This window comes from Stigmatopora argus, chromosome 10 (assembly GCF_051989625.1).
Source record: "Stigmatopora argus isolate UIUO_Sarg chromosome 10, RoL_Sarg_1.0, whole genome shotgun sequence".
Taxonomy (NCBI): Eukaryota; Metazoa; Chordata; class Actinopteri; order Syngnathiformes; family Syngnathidae; genus Stigmatopora; species Stigmatopora argus.
Window position 1 is genome coordinate 9,673,257 of NC_135396.1, and position 12,357 is coordinate 9,685,613.

General features: G+C 41.2%; 2 protein-coding genes across 13 annotated transcripts in view; both read right to left on the minus strand.

Annotated features, from left to right (window-relative positions):
• The window catches only part of stx1a (syntaxin 1A (brain)), a 35,390-nt gene extending 28,282 nt beyond the window's left edge, over positions 1 to 7,108 (minus strand). For 11 of the 12 annotated variants that reach the window (XM_077612179.1, XM_077612188.1, XM_077612180.1 and 8 more), the window contains exon 1: positions 6,684 to 7,022. In XM_077612179.1, coding sequence (XP_077468305.1) covers positions 6,684 to 6,713 — 30 coding nt within the window. In that variant the 5' untranslated portion in view covers positions 6,714 to 7,022. The other variant, XM_077612177.1, reaches the window with a different exon arrangement.
• A 562-nt stretch (positions 7,109 to 7,670) lies between these two features.
• bud23 (BUD23 rRNA methyltransferase and ribosome maturation factor) lies at positions 7,671 to 12,252 on the minus strand. The gene is made up of 12 exons (XM_077611074.1): positions 11,987 to 12,252; positions 11,857 to 11,894; positions 11,614 to 11,709; positions 11,135 to 11,217; positions 10,936 to 11,032; positions 10,757 to 10,853; positions 10,131 to 10,181; positions 9,964 to 10,049; positions 9,857 to 9,902; positions 9,685 to 9,746; positions 8,418 to 8,507; positions 7,671 to 8,330 (listed from the first exon to the last, which is right to left on the minus strand). The coding sequence occupies exons 1-12, from the start codon at positions 12,029 to 12,031 to the stop codon at positions 8,276 to 8,278; spliced, it is 846 nt and encodes a 281-aa protein (XP_077467200.1). The 5' UTR covers positions 12,032 to 12,252; the 3' UTR covers positions 7,671 to 8,275.
• Positions 12,253 to 12,357: the final 105 nt, after the last annotated feature.

Below are 12,357 nucleotides of genomic sequence, written 5' to 3' on the forward strand. Positions count from 1 at the left end.
CCCTCAACATCCTTCTGTCTTAATGGTCTTTATGCTTCCTATCCTCCAAATATCATTTCCACTAGAGAAGTGAGCTGTTGGCCCACACAGCAGGGGAATGATGGCCTCCTCTTTCTTCGTTTGAACCAGTGGCGGGCCGTCAGGGCCTTCTCTGCTGGCCTAAGAAATATCTGAATCATATATTATATTTTGTCCATCAATACTTATGAAATAATTCCAAATTGTCTGTTAGCTTCCTTTCATTGCTTTTCCCCCTGGTTGCACTGCTTCCAGATGTGTTTTCATATTGAAGCATTTAACCAATCACATTTCAGCCATTATTTGTTGCCAGGGTCAGAAATCTGCCTCAAGGCCTTCACAATCAGTTCTGCAGGCTCTGCTCTGCTGCATTAAACAAGCGTCGATAAGACTGTTGCTTTAACCAATCAGATTTCGAGTTGGCAACACCACAATGCCTTCTTGCAGGCGTACGGATACGTCATCGCTTTCACCAACTATGATTGGCTAGTGATTAGCCAGAGCTACCAAACTGTATTTGGAGCGAGCTGCACAAGCAAATATATTGTTGTGTTGATTTAAAGCCTTTTTAAAGACGGACTATGCCAGAAATACGACAGGACAGGCTCGACTTTCAGCATTAGCTTCGATGGCGATAGAAAAGAAGGAAGAAAGAAAGGAGGATGGATATTGTGTACAGTTAAAAATGATTTTTGGTAAGTAAAATATGGCTATATTCCTAAATAATAATTCAATTGTGGGCCCGGTTTTGATATCTGAAAAGCTCCAGTGTTTGTATTTAAGCTCCAATGTTTGTATTTAATCACTAAATGCTGCTAGGAAGTGGATTTTACCCGTTGAAAATGCATGGACCGCCACTGGTTTGAACGTCCCTGTTGGCCGACTGCTCGGCACCATCGCCTAGCGCCAATGGTGATTTTTTTTCCTGCTTTTTTTTAGATCTGTGAGTCAATAGGAGCCAAAAGCTATTGATTTTGTGGGTCCTGTCAATGGGGATTTGTTAGTGGGCAGGTGTTTGATGTGAATGGGAGCCAATGTCAAATATTTCCAAATGTGTGGCGTTGTTGGAATTTTAAGGATCAAGAAAAAGTGTGTAATTGGAACGATTGAAATCAGGCAAAAAAATGCTCATTTGTAAAATTATTGCCATTTTGTAAAAGTGGGAACACGTGAAAAGGGTTTATTTTTGTTGAAATGTGAAAGATGTGAATTGGCAGTACAGATAACAAGGGTCCCAATGGGAAGTTCTTGGTTTAAAAAAAGACTGCTAGTGAAGGTTTTTTTGTTTTGTTTTTGTATGTCAACAAGAGCCAATGGTATTGATTTTATGTGTCCTGGTTTACTGGCAATGAGACCGAACAAAAATTAGTTTTTGGGTTAAAGCTGAATACGATTATGAGCCAAGAGGAAGATTTTTAGCGTCAAATGAGCCCAAAGGGTTCAATGCATTTTTGATAGAACTTCCCCATTATGATGGTGAAGATCAAACAAAACAGCTTAAATGTTCGAAATCAGGCAAAAACAAACTATTGGTGTCCTTGTTGAATGTAATGGAATTTTTACCAAAATAAAAAAAACAACAGGGCTTCCTCCCACATTCCAAAAACATGCATGGTAGGCTGATCCGACACTCTCATCCTGACCTTCTCTGGCAAAATGATGAGACTAAATAGCCGCTTGGAGACAATCAACGGGCAATTTTAAGTTATGTTATGACTTGGAACGCCGCTCGATTCTGGGCATCAATTCAAAATATGAGCAGCTGCCAATTCTCACAGAGATAACGCCTGCCATAAAGGATGGGAGGGAGATGTGGGGGGGTCCATCTTGGAAACAGAGCATGTGGTTCTTCTCATTCCGACTTGTTAACGCATGATTAGTTGACGGGTATGGATATTAAAACAATTAGGCGGCATTTTCTCGCCAGGAATGTAATGAACACGTCGCAGGAAATCTAAAGAGAGGCGTTCTTCCCTTCCCTCTTTTTCTGTCACCGTCATAGATTTCTATCTGTAACACTAACTCAATCCCATAAGGTCAAATTTGGAGAAAAGAACACATCTATCTAAATGGCGAAAAGAACAAGTGGCGACCTGAACTCAATGAAAACGCAACACACATTCAAAGAAACCATGGCGATGACTTGTGGTGTCAAAACAATTCAGCCAAGGAAAGGATTAAGTACAGCAAAAATGGGAAGAAAGTGAAACTATTTATAGGCTTATTGTGTAAAATGAAGAGGAAAAACACATCATATTCCAACAAAAAGCTGCTAATCGTATTGCTACAAGAAACATTAACCATAAAAATCTAAACTACAAGCAATAAATTGTTTAAAGGATAAAATCCCCCCCAAAAGACTTTGAACAAGAGAAGATGACAGGAAAAATAATTATTTGGAAGCACAAGAACTTTATTTACTCTAAGCACTGCATATGCTTCAAAGATATTTAAAAGGCCAGTTTTCCAGGAATCAACCATTCCAAAACCACAATAACATAAAAACTATTTTCCAAAAATACCTGTTTGTGTGAAAAAGACCAAAGCCAGGCACAAACATACGGTTTTCTCAAGGTTTGCATGCCATCCATACTATTAGTTAATATGTCACTCTGATTCCAAACAGAGAATCTACTTGAGTGACCGCTTGAGCCAACATTGAAAGTGAGGAAGAAGACAAAAGTAGAATTTTGACAAATTAACTAGTGGAGAAAAAAAAGACGGGTTGCATTATTGCCGCAAGTTGTCGTGCTGAGAGGAAAACAATCTGCGTCAGAACCAGACGCCACGTTCTTCCAAAACGAGAAGATGAAGAATGATGATGGTTTCCAGGTGCGGCATTTAGATTGCAGGAAAAACGCATCTCATTTTTTTTCAAGAAGCCAAGTGATAACCAGACAGCAAACCCCGTGGCGAGATCGCTAATAAGCTCATCAAGTCGGCCTGATAAAAGCTGACAATGACATCACTATCCGAGCCATCTGTCACCGAACCGCTGACGGGCAGAGTGGCAGCGGCGGCCATTGGTGACGGCGCATGGCCGACCCGGTTATTGAGACTGACAGCTTTGGGCCGCGGAGGCACGACAAAGACCAAGGCGGGCCGGCGTGGAGAAAAGGCGGCGGTCTCGTGCATTGAACGGCCCAAAAAGCCAGACACGCGCGCAGATGAGTAAACGTGGAGCTGCAAAACCGACAAAAAGCCTAGCGCCTCTTTTTCTCGATGAGCAATAAAGCCATTTTTTACGCAGCATTGATACACTCACAAAGCAGCATGTTTTATGGATCACAAAAGGCAAATAAAAGCTCGAAGGGCGTCTGACATTTGTGGTTTGGACTCTGCTGAAAAGGAACATGCATGCTGTTGACCTTCGACTTGAGCTGCCTTTGCTGTCTTGAGATGGATATCATTAAAGAGTAGGGAGGGGGGGGATTCTAACTCACGGCCTGCGGGCCACTTTGTAGCTCATTCATACCGTACGTACAGAATTAAATGCTTTCATTTTTTCAACTATTGCACTTTGCTGGCTTTCCTATCTTCTATCACAATCGTTCATTCGCCCCCTGCCGTTAAAACGGCAGTAAATAAGGAACCTAAAAACGCCCCAAACCAACGGGAAGTAACCCGGAAAGGCCCAAAAATGACAAACCAGAAGCATCCCGACAAGTCCCTCAAAATCAATAGATGATCCAAAATTAACTGGAAGTGACCTGTAAAACATCCAGTAATCATTTCATTTTCATCCCTTTGGAAATCAACCATTGAAGAATAAATGGGAATGTTGTCAAAATGTGCTATGTTTTTGACAAAAACTGTACAACTTAAAGCGCATTGATTCCCTGATTTTTATGTGTAAATGATGGGAATTGAAAAAAAAAGTAGAACGAGTTACAATCTGAAATATGAAAATTGAAATGTTTTTTTTCAATGGAACAAATGATTGCTTTAACATGATACATTATAACCATCGTGGCAGGCCTACTTGGCTTGTGGTTTATTTAGGCGGGTAAAACCAAGGCTGATGCTATTTCTGTTTCATTCTCTGTGGTACAGCAAGTGCATCTTTTCAGCAACACCAAGTGGCAGCAAGACACGCCTCTGGAAATCACACGGACACACACATAAACACGGACACACACACACTCACACACACCAGCAGGGCGCGCAAGCCGGGTTGGCAGAGCAGCGTTGCCTCCCTGGAGGTCAATTCATAGCAAGATCCGCCAGTGAAAACTGCAGAGCCGTAAATTGTTTCCCTCTCCCTCCCCGGCTTAACTGGCAATTACGCAGATCTGACAATGGCCACTTTAGCACGGGCGCAAATGCAAACACGCGCACGCACGCGTCGCTGCTACTAAATGGCAAGATGTTGGAGTAATCATTATTATAAATGTGTTTGCAATGAATATAAAGCCTTATAATATACATGCTTACTATATTAATCAATATATTTGCTCATCCTAAATGTGTAACTATATTAAACAATATATATATGTGTTGATCGCTTTTATGTTAGAGTTGAATTAATATGTGAAGCTAACGCTTACGCCAAGGTCGCTCTCCAGGACAGCTGGGATCAGCGAGAGATACAAGTACGCAAGGACATAAAACAATACACTGAGTTCTTGCTCCGAGGACTGAGTACTGGAAGATACACCTCAACCTTTTCCCCAGATGCGAGTTCGCAATGAAGATCTGTGAAGGACGCTTAAATTGTTGTTGGGTCAGCGGATGGCTATCAAGCATATTGTTTTAATTTGTGACGCTAGTATGACGCTAGGTTTGCTTGATTATAGCAAGAATTAAATGTGATGTGACTACAGATGCCTTTTTTATTGAAAGCTGAATTGGAAAAACCTAAGGATAAACCTAACACAAGATTCCTGTCATTCGAAGGAATAACGATAGTCGATGGATTTAGGAGCGACCATTCCAAAAGCATATTATTAGGGTCACTATCACAAGGAATTAATTCATCCAGTAATGGTCGTTTTCTTACTGCAAAACAGAAAATAACCAACAAATAGTAACTGTTACTTTTCCTTGATTCAGTCATCATTTTTTTATATGCGTGAAAATACGGTATATGTATTTGTCATTCTTTGCAGAGGATAAAGAATGTCTCAGTGGTAAATGTGAATGGTGTGCCGTGGGAAATTACAAGAAGCCATACGTTGTAATATTCTCGTCTCATTTCTACTCTCATTTTCTGAACCGCTTTATACTCACTCGGTTCGCGGGGGTGCTGGAGGCTATCCCAGCTGACTTCGGGCCAGAGGCGGGGGGGGGGGGGGGGTTATCACCCTCAATTGGTGGCCAGCCAATCACAGGGCAGGAGACAAACAACCCATTCATGCTCACACTCATGCCTAGGGGCAATTTTGAGTGTCCAATCAGCCTATCATGCATGTCTTTGGAATGTGGGAGGAAACCAGAGTACCCGGAGAAAACCCACGCAGGCTCATGGAGAACATGCAAACTTCACACAGGTGGACCAACCTGGATTTGAACCCAGGTCTCCCACTGTGAGGCCAAAGTGCTAACCACTCGCGCCACCTGGCCGCCCCATGTTGTAATATTCAGAGAGAAAAATCAAAATATTGCATGGTTGAATCCCAAATTTGAGGAACATTTAATCATAGATTGTTACTACGACAAGATTCCAATCGTAATACTACTAGATGAAAGCTGTTTTGTTGCTTATTTTTCTGTTATTTGGCTTCATGGGCTTCAACTTTTGTCGACATAAAGTCGGTACGAGCACAAAACGGCGACGAGATTGAAGAAATATTGGGAGTAAAAAAGTTAGAAAATTTAAGTCGTTTTCTTGTTTTTAAGGGTCAACTTTTGGCATCATACAGCATTTTTGAGCACAACATTGCTTTTTGTGTCATATTGGACGATTTAAATAATGCTGGGAGAAAAAAGTCATAAAATAGAGATTAAAAACGTCACATTACTTATTTTTACATTAATCGAAGGGGAAGTTGTTCAGGGGCCGCAAACATCAGCTTTTGGTGACCTTAGTTAGGTCAGTATGAAAAATTTGATTTTGGAATAATTTAAGTGGGGGCGGGGGTGATATCCGTTGATAGACCTTTGATGAAAACGTCATCGCCCCTCCCTGTCAAAATGGATTGGACGTTTACCACCGTCAATGGCGGCCAGCAAGTTAGTTGCTGGGTCAAAAATGAGATCGAGTTAGCATTAATATAGTCCGCGTACCCAACTAATATAGACATCCAATCCACTTCCTGTGAGCTTTTAAAATGCAAGAGAAATGAAGAATCTTTCATATATCGTTGGCTGATGTCATTCTAGGAAGCATTTTAACAGGTGAAACGAGCAGCGTGGGACTCTTGCGTGATTGCGCCGATCGATCAAACACTTGAAATTGCAAACAAACGGAGTGATTTATCCTGGCACACTTCCACGTTTTATGGAGGCTGATTTTAGCTTCTCGAAATCAAGCGACAAAGACGTTCGAACAAGTCAAAATGGCTTTCGGACATAACACATAATCAAACGACCGCCTGCGTTTAGTTTAAGAGCCCATTTTGGTCATAACTGTGGGAGCGCTACTTTTTACGCACGCCATTCCAAAGTAAAGGTGCGTTCGTTAGGGGGAGAAAAAAAACAAGAAAAAACAAGAAAACACAACTCACGTGTCGAAGTTCTTGCATGCGGTCCTTCATGGTGGATTCTTCGGGATGGCGGTGATGATGGAGCGGATGTGGACACGCCAACAGCCGGCTGAGGGTGCGCGTCAGGCGGCTTCCCGAGGAAGCGAGCTTTTATTTTTATTCGTTCCTCCTCTTGTTTGTCGCCGACTAACTTCCTCCTCGATGGAGACGAACGGACACGGGGATGGGAAGAACCTGTTGGCTGCAAGTCTGACTTTTGACTAGAAGAGGAGGGAAAAAGGAGCAAAAAAGTGAGAGTGAGAGAGGAATGAAGGAAAGGGGGTCCGGGGGGATCTAGTGGGCTGCCGGAATTAGGTTGAAATTGACCATCGATCGAAGGGCTCGTTGAGATAACGCCCAGGTGGTTGTTTTCTCGATGTGTGCCGGTGCACAGCGCCCTCTGGGAGGTAAGCGAGCGTACTGCAAGACAAGAGCAAGTCAAATCATGGGGAAGATGTAATGTAGGAAGTAGAATGTTGACACAACCTTGGGAAAGTGACAATTTCAAGGTGAACAAAACATTTTAAAATGAGCCATTATTGTATTAGTTTTTAAATTGAAATTAAATTGTTTTATATTTTTGCGAGATGAAAAAAATGGAGGACTGACAGAAAGACAACCATACACGCACACATTCATACCTAGAGGCAATTTGGTGTTCAAGCAGTCGAGCATGCATGTTTTTGGGATGTGGGAGGAAACCAAAGTACCAGGAGTAAACCCACACAAGCCCAGAAAGAACATGCGAATGCCAAACAGTGTGGACCCACCAGGAATCGAACCCTCGACCCCAGGACTGTGAGGCCGACACACTAACCAATTGGTCGCCAACAGGGAAACTTCTGTTCTGAAAGGTTACATTCATTTTTCAATGTGAAAATTAGGTGCAAACACACGATTTATGAATAAATGACAAAATTGACTTGACCAAACTTTTTCGTACTGGTGTATCATTGAAGCCACAAGATGTAGTATATTGATATTTATCCATTTATTTACTGAAGACAATGCTGATCCAACATTTTTCTTGAATAGAACCGAGACAAAAAAAATGCTTGGAAATATTCGGTGCAAAACGATAAAAAAAAAAGTCAACATTTGTGTAGTTGACAATAACAGTTTGCTTTGGCTGATTTCCCCCAAAAATATATGGTTGCTATATAGTCCGAAGAGAACATTATAGTAACACAGTTTGACAACATAATATAATGTATGAGTGTAGGTTGTTCAATTTTGGGAGTAGTAACAAAGTATTTATTTTAGTAGTACAGTATATTAGTATATACATAGTACGTTGCATGATTTAGGGAAGACATTTCTTTATCTCGGCCGAGATTTAAATTTAATTTGTGGCAATAAATAACCATGGTTGAAAAATTAGATTCTTTGTTATCAACACAAATGGATTGATTTAGTGATTAATCACCTTTCTCCAGGCTCAGTGATTGGGATTGATTCAGAGGTGTCTATAATTAACATTTTCAAAAGGATGAAAGCCCAATAAGATGTCCACTATGGTCAGACAGTATCTGCAAATGGCATTTTTATATGATTGGCTATTGAATGAATCGCAGCTAAAAATGAGGTCTTCGCTGCCGTGCTGTGTATTTGGTGTCCGCCCGAACCTCTCTGAAAGACAACATTACACAAAGAAGTGAGACAGATTTTTGAAGCTGTACTGTAGGTACATGGAGGAAAAGGAGCAGTTGTCCATACCGTCCTTGTCGTCGTCTCCTCTCCTTTTTCTCCAGGATCCAATCCCGGCCCTTCTTTACCGATTTACCTTTCATGTTTTTGAAGCGGCATCTGTGCAAGGACAGAGTGGAGGCAATTAGGGGTTTAGTGTGTGCGGTTCAACCCGTGTGAAAAGCAGGAAAACCCACAGGACAAGAGGTTCACGTCAAGCGGGACGACCACCTTTCAGATTTGTTTTCTCTGGGCTTGTCAGGTTGATGAGTGCAAGTACAGTTCAACCTGACTCGCAACTCAAGCCCAGATCTAAATGCTATATTTTCATTGTCATTGATTTAAAAAACAAAACAAAAAACATTAGCATTTACACATAAAATATCCATGTGACGCATGTCAAAATGTTGTATTTAATGCTCTTTACAGGCTCAGAGCCTGTCAAATCGCCACTAGTAATTTGTTATTATTGTGGACACTGACATTTGTTTTGTTTACACTTGATTTAAATGTTCTTTTTTTTACATTTTTCTTGTATATTTGTTTAAAATGTTATGCATATTTTGTATTGTATTTTTTAGTTCAGACCTGGGTTTAAATCCAGGTTGGTCCACCTGTGTGGTCAGCTGGGATATGCTCCAGCACCCCCGCGACCCTATTGAGGGTAAAGCGGTTCAGAAAATGATATGTATGTATGTATATATATAAAAGAGAGAGAAAAAAAGCTTAGGTGTGCTTAGAAAAAGAACTTGTGTGCCCACACGTTGATTTTTTTTGGCTAGGCATTTAAAAAAACAACAACAGCCTTCCATTAGACTTGAGATAAAGGGCGGAGGTCACCATTATCATTTTTTAAAAACTGGAATACGTGACAGGGAACCATTTTTAAACAGCCAGGCACTGTGCAATGTTAAGTAAACAGGAAGCCAAATATGCTTCAAGTGGCTTTTTGCTCTCCATTGTTGTTTCCACATGGCCCATCTCATCAGTGCGACGAAGGGCAAACCGCAATGGGCGTGAAAGCAAACCATGAGAGAAGCTCATATTTCAACACACACAAATTATCTGCTCAAATTCATTTACGCAGGTATCTGCTAGGGAAAAAGTCCAATTAAATAATGTGTTGACGGTGCACATTTGCCCCGAAGGTGGCATCTTAACATCATTTTTAAAAAAAAGATAAGAAGATTGGATGCTTTCCAGTGTTTAATCCAATAGACACACTAATGTGTTTGTTATAAGCAGGTTATTGCATCTGTGTAAACAAGAGTCATTGTGTGCATGTGTATCTTTGTACCTTTGTCCTGAATACTGGACCTGGTTGGAGACATTCTTTTCCGACGTTTCGCAGCCCAAACCCTGAAGTTTATAAAGTACAACTGTTAGGTGGGTTGTAAATGTAATTGACAATTTAATTAATTGCCGAGCACTACTTTAAAACATGACCTGATTGATCATTTGCAACTGACCTTGGGCAAGACGCCAGTCATGCCAGCAAAGAGACACAAGAAGAACCTGCCAAAACGCAATGTCAGACACAATAGCGATTCACACAAATTACAAATAATGCACGGACTTCTTGGCCTTGGTACTGTTGGGATAGTCTACCACCATCCCTCCGCTGAAGCCTGCCCTCATGGCCTGGGACGTGATCAGTTCCAGCTACCAAATGGGGAGTTAAAAATTATAGTTACAACAGGAAAACATTTTTTTTAAACACTAACAAACATTTTGCTCATTTACCTGCTCGGAGTTTTCAGGGTAGAGTTGAAAAACAGCCCGGCCACCCCTTGACTGCAATATAAAGAACACCGTAAGACCATGATAATCGTTTGTGTCAGGTTATTAACAAAAGCAGGCACATTCTTCGCAAAGACTATTTATCCTCATTCATTAAGCTTAGACCATCTATGTGAACAGTACACTATACTGAAAAGCTAATAACGCGCCTTGCAATAAAACTTAGATATCCCAAATCAACAGAGGAGTGGTACTTTTAATGAGAACAAATTCAAACACAATGTTGCTGCATAAACTAAACAAACACTTAATGAAAAATGAATACATTATCAACCGGTGAACACAAATAGCGACGACGAGTATGACAGAATTTGCCAATAACAAAATCAGCAAAACGCATTCATTAATAACGCTTTACCAATGGCCAGAGCAAGGCATGCTGGGAATTCCAGCATCTATTTAAGGACACACTTCTTTCAATTGGAAACCGAGTTCAACAACATAGCAAGGTATTTAATTTACACAGACAATGCAATTTGTTGCGTTAAGATAAATTATTAATGATGTTTTGCAAGCTTAATACCGTCTTAAAACCACCCACCCGTACAATTGCACTGAATTGAACTAACCAAAGAAGAATAGAGAGTACTAAAGAAGGCGTAGAGTCTTTTTGGAGGACTGTGCGTGCGCTTGTCAGCATTGCAAAGCCACTGAAGAGCTGAGATACTGTGAGGGAGAGAAGAAAAAAAAAATCTATTGAATTAAAACAGTCCAGATACATAAATGAAAATGACAAAAATTATTGTACCTAACGCATCCGTCAAAGGTTCCCGGACGGAAGGGCATCCCTTGGCCCATGTCCCCCAGTAGAAGATCTCCTTCCACCTCTCGGTCCAGTGCCACATCTGACAGACGCATACAATTGTCACATTGCAAAAGCTTCTTTATTCTTTAACATATAAGTGGGAGTGTTATGTTGGGGCAATGAAGAGTGCCAAAAAACTAACCTAGCATTGCCGTGCTGATGTCCACACCGACCCAGCAGTGGCCTTCCTCTGTCAGGTAGTCACCACTTAGACCCGAACCACACCTGGGGAAAAAATTGAGATAGCGATGACCCCTTTGCAACTCAAATGATTACGGTTGATTAACTAATTCACCATTAAATGATGTTTCAGTGTCATAATATCGAAAAGTACGGTAACGTAACATTCCGCCGTCTGAGTGGGTTCGATCCCTGGTCGGTGCTCACTGTGTGGAGTTGGCATGTTCTCCCCGGGCTTGCGTGGACTTTCCCCGGGTACTCTGGTCTCTTCCCACACCGCCAAAACATGCATGCTAGATGCTTGAACACTCTAAATCGCCACTAGCGCGAATGATTGTCCGTCTCCTAGACTGCCCACCGATTCCAGGTGTCCGGTAGTTAGCTGGGATAGGCTCCAGCACCCCCGGCGACCCTTGTGAGAAAAGTGGATGAATGGCTCACCCCACGTCCAGCAGGAAGCTCGGTTGTCCTTCCGGAAGGTTCAAAAGTTCCACGGCTCTTTCCGACATCTGAGTCTGAATCTCAATCATTCGAGAGCTAACAAACAGCAAAATAAACAGACTTAAATGCGCGTATGATCTTTGACTTCTGGCCTCAGGAAGTCATTTCTTCATACACACACCTCATTTTGTAGACCATAACAATAGATTTCTTTCTTAAATAACATCAAACATTTAGACTTACTTTTGAGTGTACTTCTTTGCCTCATCAGCATTGTAGAACTACGTAATGAAGAACACAGAATTAAAACTCGCGTTGTTTACAAATGAGGCTGTTAACTAAGATGCGACAAACAGTGAAAATGAGAACTGACCACATCCGCAGGAGCAGTGTGCTCCGGTCGTCGACAGGAGCTCATATTAACCGGAAAAAATACGTGAATGTAGATTAATACTCAAAAACAAATTCGTCGTTTTATACGCATGTGTCTGCTCGAGTAGGGAAGCTCTTCTTCGGTGATTAACTAGAACAAATTACAAAAGGAAAATCAGCATTGTGCCATCTAGCGGTATTTCTTTTCATTTTCTACGTGTGTGCAAACTATTTTTGTTTTGCAAAACATCGCATTAGGTATAAGGTATAAAAACCTATATGCAAAATAATACGGTAGCATAACATGTTTAATAGTCGAGGGTGACTTAACAAGACTGTTTTGTAGTTGGTTAATCGTATAATTGTGTTTTG

Excerpts from the sequence above, each read along its gene's own strand:
- bud23 (XM_077611074.1), bottom strand. The coding sequence starts at position 12,031 with ATGAGCTCCTGTCGACGACCGGAGCACACTGCTCCTGCGGATGTG. Across the intron at positions 11,033-11,134 it reads CATCAGCACGGCAATGCTAG|ATGTGGCACTGGACCGAGAG; the intron begins GTTAGTTTTTTG and ends TGCGTCTGTCAG. Across the intron at positions 8,508-9,684 it reads GTCCAGTATTCAGGACAAAG|ATGCCGCTTCAAAAACATGA; the intron begins GTACAAAGATAC and ends GTCCTTGCACAG.